Raw genomic sequence first — 19275 nt, 5'->3', positions numbered from 1 at the left:
TTAGAGACTCTGCCGCGACCCTGATCCCCAACCCAGGCAGAAACCCCGGCCCCGGGTCAGAGACCCTGCCGCTGACCCTGACCCCCAACTCCAGGCAGAAACCCCGACCCCGGGTTAGAGAACCTGCCGCAGACCCTGATCCTCGACCCCTGGCAGAAACCCCGACCCCGGGTTAGAGACCCTGCCGCTGACCCTGACCCCCGACCCAGGCAGAAACCCCGACCCCGGGTCAGAGACCCTGCCGCAGAGCCTGACCCCCAACCCAGGTAGAAACCCCGACCCCGGGTTAGAGACCCTGCCGCAGAGCCTGACCCCCAACCCAGGCAGAAACCCCGACCCCGGGTTAGAGACCCTGCCGCAGACCCTGACCCCCAACCCCAGGCAGAAACCCCGACCCCGGGTTAGAGACCCTGCCGCAGACCCTGACCCCCAACCCCAGGCAGAAACCCCGACCCCGGGTCAGAGACCCTGCCGCAGAGCCTGACCCCCAACCCAGGCAGAAACCCCGACCCCGGGTCAGAGACCCCACCGCAGGCCCTGCCCCTGACCCCAGGGAGACCCTGACCCCGGCATAGAGACCCCGACCCCAGGTCAGAGACCTTGCCACAGGCCCCTCCCCCTGACCCTGGGTTAGAGACCCCACCGCAGACCCCGACCCCCAGCAGAGACCCCGACCCCGCCCAGAGCAGAGACCCCACCGCAGGCCCCTGCCAGACCCCCAGGCCCAGGGGCAGAGCCGCCCTGTGCCTACCAGACACCACCTTGCCCACACTAGCCAGGCCCCACTTCCTTGGCCCCACCCCACCTGGCTCCCCCAGCCCAGGCCCCATTCCCAGCCCCCCCTTCAGAAACTGCTCCATCCCCTCCCCCCGCCACCCACCTCTGCATTAACCCCGTACTGCCCAGAGCCCGTCCCCCCGCCCTGAACCACTGCCCCCAACCCGGCACCTGCTGGGCTTAGCCCCACGTTCCCCGGGGGGGCCCTACCTGGGTGTCCTGCAGGTGGGACTCCGCGGTGGCCAGCTCCTTGGCGAGCTTGGTCGTCTTCGACTCCGTGGTGCCCAGGGCCCCTGAGACGCTGTCCAGTTCACTCTGCCCAGGGTAGACGGGGGGGCTCAGCAACCCTGCTCCATGGCCCCCATCATCCCAAAGGGATGATCTGCAGGGCTGGGGGCACGGGGGGGCAGGATACTGGGGTAGATGGGCTCGGAGGAGAGATGGAGGGGGCGGGATATCTGGGTAGATGGGCTTAGGAGGGCAGGGAGGGGGAAGGATACCGGGGTAGATGGGCTCAGAGGGGTGATGGAGGGGGCAGGATATCTGGGTAGATGGGCCCAGGGGGGCAGGGAGGCGGCAGGATACCGGAGTGGATGGAGGGGATCCATGGGTACAATCCGGGGGCAAGGAGGGGGTCTCACCTGCAGCTTGCCCACGCGGTCGGCGAGCTCGGCCTTGGCTCGCTCGGCCTCGCTGGCCCGGATCTGCAGCTCCTGCACCTGCCCCTCCAACTTCTTGCGGCGCTGGTCCGAGTCCAGCCGGGTGGCCTGCAGCCCCTTCACCTCCTGCACCAGCTCTGCCTTCTCCCCCTCCAGCGCCTGCTTCGCCTTCTCCAGGGTGCCTTTCACCTGGGGGGGCCGAGACCTACCTCACACAGAGCTAACACCCCACAGCAGAGCCCGAGAGAATCCAGGAGTCCGGGCTGTCAGCCCCTGCCCCCCTGCTTTCACCACTAGACACCGCTCCCCTCATAGAGCCAGGGAGAGAACCCAGGAGTCCGGGCTGCCAGCTCCTGACCCCCTGCTCTCACCACTAGACCCTGCTCCCCTCCCAGAGCCAGGGAGAGAACCCAGGAGTCCGGGCTGCCAGCTCCTGACCCCCCTGCTCTCACCACTAGACACCGCTCCCCTCATAGAGCCAGGGAGAGAACCCAGGAGTCCGGGCTGCCAGCTCCTGACCCCCTGCTCTCACCACTAGACCCTGCTCTCCTCCCAGAGCCAGGGAGAGAACCCAGGAGTCCAGACTGCCAGCTCCTGACCCCTGCTCTCACCACTAGACACCGCTCCCCTCATAGAGCTGGGGAGAGAACCCAGGAGTCCGGGCTGCCAGCTCCTGACCCCCTGCTCTCACCACTAGACCCTGCTCTCCTCCCAGAGCCAGGGAGAGAACCCAGGAGTCCGGACTGCCAGCCCCTGCCCCCTGCTTTCACCACTAGACACCGCTCCCCTCATAGAGCCAGGGAGAGAACCCAGGAGTCCGGGCTGCCAGCTCCTGACCCCCTGCTCTCACCACTAGACCCTGCTCCCCTCCCAGAGCCAGGGAGAGAACCCAGGAGTCCGGGCTGCCAGCTCCTGACCCCCCTGCTCTCACCACTAGACACCGCTCCCCTCATAGAGCTGGGGAGAGAACCCAGGAGTCCGGGCTGCCAGCCCCTGCCTATGCTGACCCCACTGAGCTCTCCCCAGGCAGCACTGGGGGGAGATGGAAGGGGGGAAGGCTGAGGGAGCCTGGCACAACAGAGATCCAGGCACAGGAGAGCAGGGAGGACCCAGCCCCGTGGGGGACCCTTCCCCTCGCGGCCCATACCCGGCGCGACTGCTCCAGCTGCTCGGACAGCTCCTCCAGGGCGTGGGCGTGTCGCTGGCGCATCTCCAGCACCTGGGCCTCGTGCACCTTCACCTCATCCTCCATCCCCTTCTTCAGCTCTGCCACCTCCTGCTCCCGCTTCGACCTGCGGGGGGCAGCAGTGAGCCACGGGCTGGGGGCGCGTAGGAGCTACTGCTCCAGGGACCCCTCGCCCTAGGCTGAGACGTGGGCAGGCTGGGTGCACGGGGACTTTGCCGGCTCCGGGTGGGTGCACAAGGATGCAGCTGGCTCTGGGGGGAGGCAGTTGGGTGCATGGGGTCGTGGCCAGCTCCCAGGGGAAGCGGACAAGGTGCGTGGGAATGCGGCTGGCTCTGGGGTGAGGTGGGCCAGGCCTGGGGACGCAGCCAGCCCCAGAGGTAGATAGGCCAGGCACACAGGGATGCGGCTCGCTCTGGGGGGAGGCAGGTGGGCTATGGTGATGATGCACGCCAGCCCCGGGGATAGGCAGGCCAGGGAGGGTGTGCTGGGATGTGGCTAGCTCTGGGGAGGCGAGCCAGGCCCGGGGACGTGGGCGGCTCTGGGGAGGGTGTGCTGGGATGTGGCTGGCTCTGTGGGGAGGCGAGCCAGGCCCGGGGACGTGGGCGGCTCTGGGGAAGGTGTGCGGAGATGCGGCTGGCTCTGGTGGGAGGCGATCCAGGCCCAGGGACGTGGGCGGCTTTGGGGAAGATGCATGGAGATGCGGCTGGCTCTGGGGGGAGGCGAGCCAGGCCCGGGGACGTAGGCGGCTCTGGGGAAGGTGCATGGAGATGCGGCTGGCTCCGGGGGGAGGCGAGCCAGGCCCAGGGACGTGGGTGGCTCTGGGGAAGGTGCACGGGGATGCAGCTGGCTCCGAGGGGAGGCGATCCAGGCCCGGGGATGTAGGCAGCTCTGGGGAAGGTGTGCGGAGATGCGGCTGGCTCCGGGAGGAGGCGAGCCAGGCCTGGGGACATGGGCGGCTCTGGGGAAGGTGTGCGGAGATGCGGCTGGCTCCGGGGGGAGGCGAGCCAGGCCCGGGGACGTAGGCATCTCTGGGGAAGGTGTGCGGAGATGCGGTTGGCTCCGAGGGGAGGCGAGCCAGGCCCAGGGATGTAGGTGGCTCTGGGGAAGGTGTGTGGAGATGCAGCTGGCTCTGGGGGGAGGCGAGCCAGGCCCGGGGACGTAGGCATCTCTGGGGAAGGTGTGCGGAGATGCGGTTGGCTCCGAGAGGAGGCAAGCCAGGCCCGGGGACATGGGCGGCTCTGGGGAAGGTGCGCGGAGATGCGGCTGGCTCCAGGAGAAGGCGAGCCAGGCCCGGGGACATGGGCGGCTCTGGGGAAGGTGTGCGGAGATGCGGCTGGCTCTGTGGGGAGGCGAGCCAGGCCCGGGGACGTAGGCAGCTCTGGGGAAGGTGTGCGGAGATGTGGCTGGCTCTGGAGGGAGGCGAGCCAGGCCCGGGAACGTAGGCGGCTCTGGGGAAGGCGCACGGGGATGCGGCTGGCTCCGGGGGGAGGCGAGCCAGGCCCGGGGACGAAGGCAGCTCTGGGGAAGGTGTGCGGAGATGCGGCTGGCTCTGGGGGGAGGTGAGCCAGGCCCGGGGACGAAGGCAGCTCTGGGGAAGGTGTGCGGAGATGCGGCTGGCTCTGGGGGGAGGCGAGCCAGGCCCGGGGACATGGGCGGCTCTGGGGAAGGTGCACGGGGATGCGGCTGGCTCCAGGGGGAGGCGAGCCAGGCCCAGGAACATAGGCGGCTCTGGGGAAGGTGTGTGGGGATGCGGCTGGCTCTGGGAGGAGGCGAGCCAGGCCCGGGGACGCAAGTGGCACCGCACCGTAGTTCCTGCTGGGTGGCGGTGGAGTCCAGCGTATCCTCCAGCTCAGTTTTCAGGGCCTCCAGCTCCTCGCCCAGGTCCCGTCGCTGCTTCTCGGCCTTGGCCCGAGCCGCCCGCTCTGTCTCCACGTCCTCCTGCAGCTCCGTCAGCTGGGCCTGCAGCTCCCGCAGGGCCTTCAGCGCCTGGTTCTTCTGGGCTGACTCCTCCTCCAGCCTGCGGGGCAGAGTGGGTCAGCACCGTGGGGGGGAAGGGAGTGAGCGGGTTAGCTCCCAGGGGGGCAGCCAGCCGGGAGGGGGGCTCAGCAGGGGGTCGGTGGCTATAGGGCTGGCAGGGGGTTAGGCAACAGGTATCTGGCAGGGGGATCCCAGTGGGGTGGGGGCGCGGCGCAGGGGGGATCCCAGTGGAGAGGGCAGGGCAGGGGGATCCTGGGCGGGGGGGGCAGAGCGGGGGTCTCTGACCATGGGAGGACGCAGCAGGGATCCTAGGGGAGGGGGCTGGGGGGCCCCAGGCAGGAGTTGGGAGCAGATCTCTGGGGAGACTCGGCCAGGGGATGGGGGAAACTAGGGGGGGCCTGGATGAGGAATGGGGGGGCTCTAGGGGGGCACCTGGCCAGGGCGGCCTGCAGCTCGGCCTCCTTGCGGGCCAGCTGGGCCCGGAGCTCCTCCAGCTGCTGCTGCAGCTCCAGCAGCTGCTCCTGCAGGTCGCTCGTCTCCCCGTCCAGCCGACGTCGCTGCTTCTCCAGCTCCTGGCGCCCCTGCTCCTCTTTCTTCAGCCGCTCTGCGGGGGGGCGGGGGGGTCAGCCCCTGGGGAATCCCTTCCCCCACTCCCCATCCCTGCCCCCCAACACACCGCTCGGCCCGCCCAGGGGTGAGCACCCCCCCTCTCTCCCATCCCCTGTGCCAGCCAGGCCTGCTAGGGCCTCCCCTACCCGGATGCCAGGGTCCCCCAGGGGCCCATCCCCCACCCCTCACCTTCCATGTCGGCGAGGACGGCCTCGTATTTGTTGCGCAGCTTGGACAGGCTCTTCACCTTCTCCTCCTCCTCCGTCATGTGCGAGGTGAACTCCGCCAGGCGCTCCTCCATCAGCTTCCGCTCCTGGGGGACGCGGGGCGGAGGTCAGGCCATGCCGGGGACCCACCCGCTCCCACCAACCCTCCCCACTGGGAAAGGAACGGGGGATGGACTCCAGCTAGGGCGTGGGCGGGTTCGGGGGGACGCTTCGCGGCTGGATCCGGATTCAGATCCGAATGGGTACGGAAACGCCGATTCTGATGGAGATTTAGATCACGGCACAGAGCCGGCTTCAGCTCTGGGTCACACCCCAGCTGGTGAGGTCCTGATCTGGATCACGGGTTCAGCTCAACCATCCCAGATTTGGGTTCAGAACTGGACTTCGAATCGGTTGAGAGTTTGGGTTCTAATTCCTATTCGTATCCAGATTAGCGATCAGATGGGGATTTGTAAAATCCTCATCCAGGCTTGGATTCAGATTCAGTTGCATTTGCATCTTGCACCTACATGAGATCTGGATCCAGATTCGGATCAAAACCAGTGCCAGATCAAGATCAGAAAATCAAATTTAGATTAGAATTCAGATACAGACCCTGTTCTGGATCTTAAATCAGATTTAAGTGTGGACTATAATTCAGATTAGGATGAAAACTGCAACTGAGGGTCAGATTAAGACTAAAATCTAGATTCAAGAGTGCACTGTGATTCAGATCAAGGTCCAGATTTAAAGTGAAATTAAGATCCAGTGTATGTTTGGATTCAAATTCAGATCAAGAGTCAGATTCAGTGTGAGATTAAGAGCCAGATTCAGGGGGCCATTAAAATGTGGACTCAAATTTAGATTCAGATTAATATACAGGTTTGAATTAAAATTCAGATTTGGAATGAGATTAAGATCCAAATTCAGATTAAGATTCAGTGTACGTTTGGATTCAAATTCAGATCCAGAGTCAAATTAATATCCAGATTCAAAGTGAGATTAAAATCCAGATCCAGAATAATATGATTTGGATTTAAATCTAGATTAGGATTCAAATGTAGGTTTAGATTAAAATTCAGATTCAGATCCAGATTAACAATTGGCGAATATTTGGATTAAAATTCAGATCCAGAGTCAGATCTGGATTCCAATTCAGCAGGAGATTAAGAGCCAGAATCTGAACCAGATTCAGACTCCATTCTAGGTGTCACGAAAAACTCAGCTTCCAGTTAAGATCCAGAGTCACATCTGGATCACAATTCAGATCTCTGTTTGGGCTCAAACCCACATTCCGATCCAGAGTGAGAACAGGATCCAAACTGAGGCTAAGACACACAGACCCGGGAGCATCTCCTCTCACCCCCATGAAGAACCCAACCACAGGGGCTGGCAAGGGGGCATAGAGCCCCACAGGGAGCGGGCACAAAGGGTGGACTGGGCAGCGGGGACCGGACTCCCCTCCCCAGCATGCGGGGCACACACCTTGTGCAGCTTGGAGTTCTGGTCCTCCAGCAGGAGCAAATCCTCCTCCAATCTCTTCATCTTGGACTCCGTGGTCACCTTCTCCAGCTGCAGCTTCTGCCGAGCCGCCTCCTCTTCCTCCAGCTGCTCCTCCAGGTCCTGGGGGGCCGCGGGATGTCAGAGGGCTTGGGGCTGGCCGTCGGTGGGGCTCAGGACATGGGCAGTGGCAGAGGTCGGGGGGTGCACGGCTCAGGGGGGTGGGCACTGGTGGGCATCAGGGGGCACGGGGCTGGCCATCGGCGGAGCTCAGGGGCATGGGCACCCGTGGAGGGCTGTAGGGAGTGGGGCTGGCTGGCAGTAGGGGCAGCCGGGGCAGCTCCCTCCCAAGACAGCCCAGGCAGAGAGGCGCCAGTCGCAGAACAACCTCACAAGACGGGTGGGAGACGGCCCCCTTCCTGATCCCGGCTCTGGGATGGGAGTGGGGCCTAGTGGGGTGAGGGCTGGGAACTAGGACTCCTGGGTTCCATTCCAAGCTCTGGGATGGGGAAATTGGGTTTAGTAGTTGGGGGGGGGGGGGATTTGGAGCCAGGACTCCGGGTTTCAATCCCTGGCTCCGGGAGGGAAGTGGTGCCTAGTGGTTAGCGCAGGGGGGGCTTGGGAACCAGGACTCCTGGGTTCTCTCCTGGCTCTGGGAGATGTGGGATGCCAGCAGAGCCCCATGGGGTGGCCCGGACGTGCCAGCTGGGCTGTGCCCCTCGGGCCGTGGCACCACAAGGAGGTCTCCCCCTCTCGTCCCCTGGTACCTGAACATGCTGCTGCATCTTCTTCTTGTCGTTGTGCAGCTGCTGGCAGCGCTCCTCCTCCTCCTCCACTCGCCCCTCCAGCTCGTGCAGGATCTCCTCCAGCTCCTGCTTCTTGGTGGCCAGACGCGCCCGCAGCTCCTCCGCCTCGGCGAACAGCTCCGTCTCCGCCTGCAGCTGCTCCGCCAGGATCGCCTTCTCCTCCGCCAGCTGCAGGGTACGGCGGGCTAGTGCGCTGGGAGCCAGGACTCCTGGGTTCTCGCCCCGGCTCCCAGGGGGGAGGGGGAGCTAGTGCTTAAAGCATGGGGGCTAGGAGCCAGGACTCCTGGGTTCTTGCCCCAGCTCCCAGCGGGGAGGGGAAGCTAGTGCTTAGAGCACGGGGGCTGGGAGCCAGGACTCCTGGTCTCTCCCCGGCTCCCAGAGAGGAGGGGAAGCTAGTGCTTAGAGCACGGGGGCTGGGAGCCAGGACTCCTGGGTTCTCGGCCTGGCTCCCAGAGAGGAGGGGGAGCTACTGCTTAGAGCACGGGGGCTGGGAGCCAGGACTCCTGGGTTCTCTCCCCAGCTCTGGGAGGGGAGTGGGGGTTAGTGGGCTGGGGGGGCTGGGAGGCAGGACTCCTGGGTTCCATTCTCAACTCCTAGAGGGAAGTGGGGGGTAGTGCTTAGAGCGAGGTGGGGAGGCTTGGAACCAGGACTCCTGGGTTCTATCCCCAGCTCCTGGGGGGTGGGGGGCTGGGGTGCTGGGACCCAGGACTCCTGGGTTCTAACCTCAGGTCCCAGAGGGGAGTGGGGTGCAGTGGTTAGAGCAGGGGAGCCTGGGTTCTCTTCCCGGCTCTCAGAGGGGAGTGGGGGGCAGGAGTCGGGCCCCTTCCCGGTCCCTCACTCCCCCACACCTCACCTGCTGGTACTTGCTCTCCAGGTCCCTGAGCTCGCTCTGGGTTTTCACATGTTGCTCCTGCACTTTCTGCAGCTCCACGGCCTTGGCCTGCATCACCTCGTCCTGCCGCGTCACCTGCAGCAGCGGCTTCACCTGCGGGGAGGGGTCAATGGGGGGGTGAGTCCAGACCCCCCCACGCACACAGCCTGACCCCCGGCCTTGGATCCCGGCTCCCCACCCCCAGCCTGGCTCCGGACCCCTCACACCGGCATCCCCAGCCCCGCCTCCCTGGGGCCTGCACCCCCACCTGACATCCCCATCCCCCTCTCCCCGGGGCCTATGCCCCATCCCGACACCCCTGCCTCCCTAGGCCTGCACCCCACCCCGACATCCCCAGGGCCTGCACCCCACCCCGACATCCCCAGGGCGTGCACCCCCCCGAACCCCAACATCCCCACCCCCACCTCCCTGGGGCCTGTGCCCCACCTCCACATCCCCACCCCATCTCCCCAGGGCCTGCACCCCCCCGAACCCCGACATCCCCAGCCCCGCCTCCCTGGGGCCTGCACCCCCACCTGACATCCCCATCCCCCTCTCCCCGGGGCCTATGCCCCATCCCGACACCCCTGCCTCCCTAGGCCTGCACCCCACCCCGACATCCACATCCCCATCCCCCTCTCCCTGGGGCCTATGCCCCATCCCGACACCCCTGCCTCCCTGGGGCTTGCACCCCACACCTGACATCCCCAGGGCCTGCACCCCCCCGAACCCCGACATCCCCAGCCCCCTCTCCCCGGGGCCTATGCCCCATCCCGACACCCCTGCCTCCCTGGGGCCTGCACCCCACACCTGACATCCCCAGGGCCTGCACCCCCCCGAACCCCGACATCCCCAGCCCCCTCTCCCCGGGGCCTATGCCCCATCCCGACACCCCCGCCTCCCTAGGCCTGCACCCCCACCTGACATCCCCATCCCCCTCTCCCCGGGGCCTATGCCCCATCCCGACACCCCTGCCTCCCTAGGCCTGTGCCCCACCCCGACATCCCCAGGGCCTGCACCCCCCCGAACCCCGACATCCCGACACCCCCGCCTCCCTGGGGCCTGCACCCCCCACCTGACATCCCCATCCCCCTCTCCCCGGGGCCTATGCCCCATCCCGACACCCCTGCCTCCCTAGGCCTGCACCCCACCCCGACATCCCCAGGGCCTGCACCCCCCCAACCCCGACATCCCCACCCCCACCTCCCTGGGGCCTGTGCCCCACCTCCACATCCCCACCCCATCTCCCCGGGGCCTGCGCCCCCCCAGCCAATACAAACTCCGGGCCTCTCCCACACCCATTATCCCTCCCGCCCCCCAAGCTCTCAGCCCCGCCCAGCCCCCACCTTGGTGAAGAGGCGCCACCACTGCCAGTGGCGCAGTTTGAGGTAGGCGGCGCAGTTCCGCTGCATCACTCGCAGGGCACTCAGCTGCTGCTGCTTCTTCACGAACGCCCTGCGGGGGGCGGGGCAGCCTGTCAGCCCGGACGCCTGGGTTCTCGCCTCGCTCCGGGAGGGGAGTGGGGCTAGTGGGGTGAGGGGCTGGGAGCCAGGATGCCTGGGTTCTATCCCCGGCTCCAGAAGGGGAGTGGAGGCTAGTGGTCAGAGCAGGGGAGCTGGGAGCCAGGACCTTTCGCTTCACAGCCCTGGGAAGTGGGGCCCCACCCACCAGCCCCCTGACCCCTGTTCGGTCCCAGTGGTGGGTATTGCCCTGGCCCCGCGCTCCCCCCAGCACTCACTTGCGGGCCAGGTACCCGCGCGCGGCGGCCTGGAAGGAGACGATGATGTCGGTGATCTTGAGGTCCCGCTCCTCCTCCAGGTGGGCCAGCACCCCCGCCCGGAAGAAAATCTTGCTCTGGCCAATTCGGTACAAGTTGGCGTCAAGCTCCAGGGCCTTGATCTAGGGCAGGGAGAGAGAGCAGGGGTGAGCAGGGGAGGGGGAGCCAGGGTCCTCCCCATGCAGCCTCCGCCCAGAAGGGCAAAGTCCTCAGGGTGGGATGGAGGTTTGGGGGGGACGAAGGGGATGGAGCTATGGAAGTGTAGATGGGGTGGAGGGGGATAGGGAGGAAGGGATGGGGAGGTGGCTGAGGGGGTGGGTGTGATGGGGCTGGGGTGTTCAGGGGGTCCGAGGGGGGACGGCTGGATGGGGGGATGGGTAGGGGATGGCTGGGGGATGGGAGGATGGGGAGGGGTGGGAGGATGGCCAGGGAGAGGGGATGGGGAGGTGGCTGTGGGGATGGCGATGAGGGGGATGGGGGAGTGGGAAGAGGGACGGGTGGGGGGAGGGGGGATGGCTGGGGGAGTGGGAGGAGGGATGGGTGGGGGGATGGCTGGGAGGTGTGGGGAGCGGAGGGGAGAGGGGATGGCTGGAAGGTGTGGGGAGCAGAGGGGAGAGGGGATGGCTGGGGGATGGGAGGATGGGGAGGGGTGGGAGGATGGCTGGGGGAGTGGGAGGAGGGATGGGTGGGGGGATGGCTGGGAGGTGTGGGGAGCGGAGGGGAGAGGGGATGGCTGGGGGATGGGAGGATGGGGAGGGGTGGGAGGATGGCTGGGGGAGTGGGAGGAGGGATGGGTGAGGGGATGGCTGGGAGGTGTGGGGAGCGGAGGGGAGAGGGGATGGCTGGGGGATGGGGAGGTGGCTGTGGGGATGGCGATGAGGGGGATGGGTAGGGGGATGCCTGGTTGGTGGATTGGGGGTGGCTGGAAGGTGAGGGGAGGGGGGTGGGCGGATGGATGGGTGGGGGGATGGCTGGGGAGGAGGGATGGTGGGGGGAGGGGGATAAGGGAATGGCTGGGGAGGGGGAATGGGGAGGTGGATAGGGGAGGGGGAGGATGGGAGGAGGGATGGGTGGGGGGAGGGGGAGGTGGATGGGGGCTGGGAGGAGGGATGGGAAGGAGGGAGGGGTAGGGGGATGGCTGGGGAGGTGGGTGGGGGATGGGAGGACGGATGGGTGGGGAGATGGCTGGGGAGGAGGGATGGTGGGGGGAGGGGGATAAGGGAATGGCTGGGGAGGGGGAATGGGGAGGTGGATAGGGGAGGGGGAGGATGGGAGGAGGGATGGGTGGGGGGAGGGGGAGGGGTAGGGGGATGGCTGGGGAGGTGGGTGGGGGATGGGAGGACGGATGGGTGGGGGGATGGCTGGGGAGGAGGGATGGTGGGGGGGAGGGGGATAAGGGAATGGCTGGGGAGGGGGAATGGGGAGGTGGATAGGGGAGGGGGAGGGATGGGAGGAGGGATGGGTGGGTGGAGGGGGAGGTGGATGGGGGCTGGGAGGAGGGATGGGAAGGAGGGAGGGGTAGGGGGATGGCTGGGGAGGTGGGTGGGGGATGGGAGGACGGATGGGTGGGGGGATGGCTGGGGAGGAGGGATGGGTGGGGAGGGGGAATGGGGAGGTGGATAGGGGAGGGGGAGGATGGGAGGAGGGATGGGTGGGGGGAGGGGAGGTGGATGGGGGCTGGGAGGAGGGATGGAAGGAGGGAGGGGTAGGGGGATGGCTGGGGAGGTGGGTGGGGGATGGGAGGACGGATGGGTGGGGGGGATGGCTGGGGAGGAGGGATGGGTGGGGGGAGGGGGATAAGGGGATGGCTGGGGAGGGGGAATGGGGAGGTGGATAGGGGAGGGGGAGGATGGGAGGAGGAGGTGGATGGGGGCTGGGAGGAGGGATGGGAAGGAGGGAGGGGTAGGGGGATGGCTGGGGAGGTGGGTGGGGGATGGGAGGACGGATGGGTGGGGAGATGGCTGGGGAGGTGGGAGGGGGACGGCTCGGGAGCGGGGGACGGTAGCAATGAGGGGGGTGGGGCGAGGGACCCCCCGGAGCAGGTGCTGGGGGCAGGAGACTCGAGGTTGGAGGTCCCAGTCCAACTGCTGACCCCAGCCTGGGTGTGGGTTTCTCCCGGGGTGGGCGGGGTCTGGCTCCCAGAGCCCCTCCCCCAGACAGCCCCCCCCCCCCCCCCCCCCCGTACCATGCGCTCGCAGGCCTGTTTCCCGTCCATGAAGCCCTTGGGGATGGCGTTGGAGGTCAGGATCTCGTACCTGCAGGGGGGAGGGGAGAACACGGGTCAGAGGTCACCCTCCCCCCCACCCGTCCAGAGCAGCCACTGGCGGGATACCAGAGTAGATGGGCCCAGGGGAGGCAGGATACTGGGGTAGACGGGCCCAGGATGGATGGGGGAGGCGGGATACCAGGGTAGATGGGCCCAGGGTGGATGGGGGGGGGGCGGGATACCAGGGTAGATGGGCCCAGGGGAGGCAGGATACCAGGGTAGATGGGCCCAGGGTGGATGCGGGAGGCGGGATACCAGGGTAGATGGGCCCGGGGTGGATGGGGGAGGCAGGATCCCGGGGTGGATGGGCCTAGGGGAGGCGGGATACCAGGGTAGATGGGCCCGGGGTGGATGGGGGAGGCAGGATCCCAGGGTAGATGGGCCCGGGGGAGGTGGGATCCCAGGGTGGATGGGCCCGGGGGAGGCGGGATCCCAGGGTGGATGGGCCCGGGGGAGGCGGGATCCCGGGGTAGATGGGCCCGGGGGAGGCGGGATCCCGGGGTAGATGGGCCCGGGGGAGGCGGGATCCCGGGGTGGACGGGCCCGGGGGAGGCGGGATCCCGGAGTGGACGGGCCCGGGGGGAGGCGGGATCCCGGAGTGGACGGGCCCGGGGGAGGCGGGATCCCGGGGTGGACGGGCCCGGGGGAGGCGGGATCCCGGAGTGGACGGGCCCGGGGGAGGCGGGATCCCGGGGTGGACGGGCCCGGGGGAGGCGGGATCCCGGGGTGGACGGGCCCGGGGTGGATGGGGGAGGCGGGATACCAGGGTAGATGGGCCCAGGGTGGATGGGGGAGGCGGGATACCGGGGTAGATGGGCCCAGGGGAGGCGGGATCCCGGGGTGGATGGGCCCGGGGGAGGCGGGATCCCGGGGTAGATGGGCCCGGGGGAGGCGGGATCCCGGGGTGGATGGGCCCGGGGGAGGCAGGATCCCAGGGTGGATGGGCCCGGGGGAGGCGGGATACCGGGGTAGATGGGCGGGGCAGGATCCCAGGGTACATGGGCCCAGGGGAGGTGGGGGGGGCGGGATCCCGGGGTGGACGGGCCCGGGGGGTACCTCTGGCGGAACTCCTGAAAGATGATGCGGTTGGGGAAGCCCTGGCGGCAGATGCGGATGCCCTCCAGCACCCCGTTGCAGCGCAGCTGGTCCAGCACCAGGTGGGGCTCCAGCTTCCCGGCCTGCAGGAGGGAACGTCAGAGCCCAGCGAAGGGTGGGGGGGCACTCATGCAGTGCACCAGGGCTGGCACACCACAGCTCCCAGCCCCTCGCACCTACACACTGCCCCTCCGCCGCCCAGGGGCACCGCGCCAACGCAGGCTGCAGCCGTGCACACCAGCCACGGCAGCTACCCGCCTGCCCGAGGCATGCTCGCTTGCATGCCCACCCCAGGCTGGCACCATGAGCCCTCAGCAATGCTCACGCTCGCTGGTCCTTGTCTCTTCACACTTCCACACACACCCACCGCACACTGGTTCCAGCCCTGCAGAAGCCCCTTCGCCAGCTCTCCCTCGCACGCCCTCCCTTGTGCACAACAGCTGACACCGGCTCTCACGGGGACACATGCTCCTTCACTCGTGTGTGTGTATGTGTGTGTGCATGTGAGGATAAATGGGGGGTGGTGCACACCCAGCAAGGGCACAAACACCTTCATATGTGTGCACACTCACTCGCTCTCACCGCAACACACACTTCCTCGGAGGCTGATGGTGCTTGCACAGTTTTGCACTCACACTTTACATCTCACAGCAGTTCACACTTCTCCCCATATTGAAAGCGCTTGCACCATTTTTGCACGCTCAATTGCTTTTGCACAGCTGTTCACAATTCCATGTATGAGCAATGGTGCTTGCACTGTTTTGCACACTTATTCTCACCTGGCTGTTCACACTTCTGCTTACGCTGACGGTGTTCACAAAGCTTTGCACACTCACACTTGCTCTTGCATGGCAAGTCACACTGCCCAGCAAGGACGATGTCACAGAGGTTCACATTTCCCTGCACACACAATGGCACTTGCACAATTGTGCATGCACTCTTCCTCTTGCACAGCCATTCAGCCTCCCTCGCAGGGACACTAGAGCTCAGCCAGTTTTGCACACTTGCTCTCACATGATGGTTCACAATTCTCCACATGCTGACAGTGCTTGAATGGTTTTGCACACTCACACCCAGTCTTGCACACTAGTTTGTACTGCCGCACATGAACAATGCAACAACACACACAGTAGCGCTCTCACCACAGTTCACGTTTCCTCACAGGCACAATGGCGACTGCATGATTTTGTGCTCACACTCACTCTCACACAGCCAGTCACACTCCGTGCATGAAATTTGTACTCACGTTTTTCACACTCACACCCGCACGGCCATTCACATGCCCCTGCGTGCACAATGACACACTGTTTTGCACACACACACTTACTCTTCCATGGCAGGTCACACTGCCCTCTATGAACGATGCCACATGTGCACACTCACATTCGCTCTTGCAGAGTGGTTCACATTTCCCCACACACACTATGACACTTGCACAATTTTGTGCTCACACGGCCATTCAGTCTCACCTGCCGGGACAATGGTGTTCACCCAGCTTTGCACACACACAGGCCACACTCTCACTCAGTTCACACGTCCCCACACACTGACTGCTCTTGCACGGTTTTGCACACTGTCACACAGCTGGTCACATTTCCCCACATGCACAATGTCCCTTGCACAATTGTGCGCATTCCCACTCACTGTTGCACAGCCATTCCCACTCCCCTGCACGAACAATGCCGCTCACGAGCTTTGCACACTCCCCCTTGCTCTTGCACAGCAGATCCCCTGCCCCCGCTTGCCTGATGCAGCTCCCACTGCCATTCCCGCTTCCCCACAAGTGCCACGTGCCTGGGGGGGCAACTGGCCCTTCCCCTTGTGCCCCCTCACACGGCCGGCTGGCACCAGGGCCTGACAGCTCACCCGCTTCTCGTGGTTGGGGATGATGCAGCGCACGAAGTTGGGGTTGGTGTTGCGCAGGGTGGCCATGAGCTTGGCCAGCGACTCCTTGTAGAGCTGGCCCACGGTGCGGAACATTCCCTTCTTGGTCTTGTAGGAGGCCCCGAAAGCCACGTCCCCCATGCCGCTCACCTGGTCCAGGCCCACGATCCGGTCCACTGCGGGTGAGGGGGCGGGGTCAGCCGGGAACACCCCCCCTCCCAATCAGTGCCCCACAGCACCCCCTGTTGGGAGAGGTGGGGCTGGGATAGTGGGGAGACCCCACAACAGCCAGACCCCACAGTGCCCCCTTCTGGGAGAGGTGGGGCTGGGATAGTGGGGAGACCCCACAACAGCCAGACCCCACAGTGCCCCCTGCTGGGAGAGGTGGGGCTGGGATAGTGGGGAGACCCCACAACAGCCAGACCCCACAGTGCCCCCCGCTGGGAGAGGTGGGGCTGGGATAGTGAGGAACCCCCCCCAGCCAATGCCCCACAGCGCCCCCCGCTGGGAGAGGTGGAGCTGGGATAGTGGGGAGACCCCCCCAACAGCCAGACTCCATAGTGCCCCCCGTTGGGAGAGGTGGGGCTGGGGTAGCGGGGAATCCCCCCACAGCCAACACCCCACAGTGCCCCCTAAGGGAGAGGTGGGGCTGGGGTAGCGAGGAGTCCCCCCCCCACCAGCCAGCGCCCGAGAGCTCCCCCTGCTGTAGCGGGCAGAGGGCCCTGAATGGATGGAGGATGCAGACAGATGAGCCAAGGGGTGACAGAGGAACGGTCCTTCTCCTGCCCCCCCCGACCTGGCAAAGGGCCAACTGGGGGGCTGCTGCCTGGTGGGAAAGGGGGTCTGGCTAGATGGGCCCTGATCCCCCTCCCTGGGGCTTAGCCATTGCAGCGAGGCAGGGATCTTAGCGGGGGGAGGGCAGCTCAGGCTGGGGGGGGTGATGTGAGCAGGGTGGGCAATGTGAGGGGGGGTGAGCTGGGGGGGTGATGGGGGGAGAACGTGGACGTACTTTCACCTTGGCCTGGGGACACCCCGGCGTAGCTGTCAAAGAAATAAACCTTCTGGATGTTCCCGATCTCTGGAGAGGCCGACGCGGGGGGCGGGGGGGGGGGGTCAGACAGACAGACAGACAGAGAGATCAAGGACAGACGGACGGACAGAGAGATCAAGGACAGACGGGGCCAGGCCCGCAGGGCAGAGAACACGGCAGAACAGCGAGAGGCAGTTAGTTACAGCACCAAAAGGGTTAATGGAGGGGGAGAAATCATCATGGGGGGGGGTAAGTGGAGGGGACATCCCAGCAGCCCCCCGGCCCTGAGGCCAGAATGCTGAGGGGGTGGAGGAGAGGTTACGAATTAGTGGATGTTACTGGGGGGAGCGGGTCACAGAGACTCAGACAGACTCAGACTCTAGGACTGGAAGGGACCTCGAGAGGTCATCGAGTCCAGTCCCCTGCCCTCATGGCAGGACCAAATACTGTCTAGACCATCCCTAATAGACATTTATCTAACCTACTCTTAAATATCTCCAGAGATGGAGATTCCACAACTTCCCTAGGCAATCTATTCCAGTGTTTAACTACCCTGACAGTGAGGAACTTTTTCCTAATGTCCAACCTAAATCTCCCTTGCTGCAGTTTAAGCCCATTGCTTCTTGTTCTATCATTGGAGGCTAAGGTGAACAAGTTTTCTCCCTCCTCCTGATGACACCCTTTTAGATACCTGAAAACTGCTATCATGTCCCCTCTCAATCTTCTCTTTTCCAAACTAAACAAACCCAATTCCTTCAGCCTTCCTTCATAGGTCATGTTCTCAAGACCTTTAATCATTCTTGTTGCTCTTCTCTGGACCCTCTCCAATTTCTCCACATCTTTCTTGAAATGCGGTGCCTAGAACTGGACACAATACTCCAGTTGAGGCCTAATCAGTGCAGAGTAGAGTGGAAGAATGACTTCTCGTGTCTTGTTTTCAACACACCTGTTAATGCATCCCAGAATCACATTTGCTTTTTTTGCAACAGTATCACACTGTTGACTCATATTAAGCTTGTGGTCCACTATGACCCCTAGATCTCTTTCTGCCATACTCCTTCCTAGACAGTCTCTTCCCATTCTATATGTGTGAAACTGATTGTTCCTTCCTAAGTGGAGCACTTTGCATTTATCTTTATTGAACTTCATCCTGTTTACCTCAGACCGTTTCTCCAATTTGTCCAGATCATTTTGAATTCTGACCCTGTCCTCCAAAGCAGTTGCAATCCCTCCCAGTTTGGTATCGTCCGCAAACTTAATAAGCGTACTTTCTATGCCAACATCTAAATCGTTGATGAAGATATTGAACAGAGCCGGTCCCAAAACAGAACCCTGCGGAACCCCACTTGTTATACCTTTCCAGCAGGATTGGGAGCCATTAATAACTACTCTCTGAGTACGGTTATCCAGCCAGTTATGCACTCACCTTATAGTAGCCCCATCTAAATTGTACTTTCCTAGTTTATCTATAAGAATATCATGCGAGACCGTATCAAATGCCTTACTAAAGTCTAGGTATATCACATCCACCGCTTCTCCCTTATCCACAAGGCTCGTTATCCTATCAAAGAATGCTATCAGATTAGTTTGACACGATTTGTTCTTTACAAATCCATGCTGGCTATTCCCTATCACCTTACCACCTTCCAAGTGTTTTGCAGATGATTTCTTTAATTACCTGCTCCATTATCTTCCCTGGCACAGAAGTTAAACTAACTGGTCTGTAGTTTCCTGGGTTGTTTTTATTTCCCTTTTTATAGATGGGCACTATATTTGCCCCCTTCCAGTCTTCTGGAATCTCCCCCGTCTCCCACGATTTCCCAAAGATAATAGCTAGAGGCTCAGATACCTCCTCTATTAACTCCTTGAGTATACTAGGATGCATTTCATCAGGCCCTGGTGACTTGCAGGCATCTAACTTTTCTAAGTGATTTTTTACTTGCTCTTTTTTATTTTATCTTCTAAACCTACCCTCTTCCTCCTCCTGTAAGCATTCACTATGTTAGACATTCCTTCAGACTTCTCAGTGAAGACCGAAACAAAGAAGTCATTAAGCATCTCTGCCATTTCCAAGTCTCCCGTTACTGTTTCCCCCTCCTCACTGAGCAGTGGGCCTACCCTGTCCTTGGTCTTCCTCTTGCTTCTAATGTATTGATAAAAAGTCTTCTTGTTTCCCTTTATTCCCATAGCTAGTTTGAGCTCATTTTGTGCCTTTGCCTTTCTAATCTTGCTCCTGCATTCCTGTGTTGTTTGCCTATATTCATCCTTTGTGATCTGACCTAGTTTCCATTTTTTATATGACTCCTTTTTATTTTGTAGGTCATGCAAGATCTCGTGGTTAAGCCAAGGTGGTCTTTTGCCACATTTTCTATCTTTCCTACCCATCGGAATAGCTTGCTTTTGGGCCCTTAATAGCGTCCCTTTGAAAAACTGCCAACTCTCCTCAGTTGTTTTTCCCCTCAGTCTTGATTCCCATGGGACCTTACCTATCAGCTCTCTGAGCTTACCAAAATCTGCCTTCCTGAAATCCATTGTCTCTATTCTGCTGTACTCCCTTCTACCCTTCCTTAGAATTGCAAACTCTATGATTTCATGATCACTTTCACCCAAGCTTCCTTCTACTTTCAAATTC

The 19275-nt window shown here is 63.2% G+C and overlaps 1 protein-coding gene across 9 annotated transcripts in view; it reads right to left on the bottom strand.

The window, feature by feature from the left end:
- The window catches only part of LOC127036501 (myosin-10-like), a 56924-nt gene that overhangs the window by 12343 nt on the left and 25306 nt on the right, over nt 1-19275 (bottom strand). For 5 of the 9 annotated variants that reach the window (XM_050927432.1, XM_050927435.1, XM_050927434.1 and 2 more), the window contains 15 exons: nt 16623-16691; nt 15596-15789; nt 13691-13812; nt 12554-12623; nt 10330-10490; nt 9938-10046; nt 8574-8705; nt 7682-7888; nt 6900-7037; nt 5398-5521; nt 5032-5203; nt 4427-4639; nt 2584-2728; nt 1419-1625; nt 988-1092 (listed from right to left, as the gene is read on the bottom strand). In XM_050927432.1, coding sequence (XP_050783389.1) covers nt 988-1092; nt 1419-1625; nt 2584-2728; nt 4427-4639; nt 5032-5203; nt 5398-5521; nt 6900-7037; nt 7682-7888; nt 8574-8705; nt 9938-10046; nt 10330-10490; nt 12554-12623; nt 13691-13812; nt 15596-15789; nt 16623-16691 — 2168 coding nt within the window. The remainder of the gene's footprint in view (nt 1-987; nt 1093-1418; nt 1626-2583; nt 2729-4426; nt 4640-5031; nt 5204-5397; nt 5522-6899; nt 7038-7681; nt 7889-8573; nt 8706-9937; nt 10047-10329; nt 10491-12553; nt 12624-13690; nt 13813-15595; nt 15790-16622; nt 16692-19275) is intronic. The other 4 variants (XM_050927437.1, XM_050927439.1, XM_050927438.1 and 1 more) reach the window with 1 other exon arrangement.

The sequence above is a fragment of the Gopherus flavomarginatus genome, chromosome 18, assembly GCF_025201925.1.
Source record: "Gopherus flavomarginatus isolate rGopFla2 chromosome 18, rGopFla2.mat.asm, whole genome shotgun sequence".
NCBI lineage: Eukaryota > Metazoa > Chordata > Testudines > Testudinidae > Gopherus > Gopherus flavomarginatus.
The sequence above is the reverse complement of the archived record's forward strand: the minus strand, read 5'-3'. Positions and strand labels throughout refer to the sequence as shown.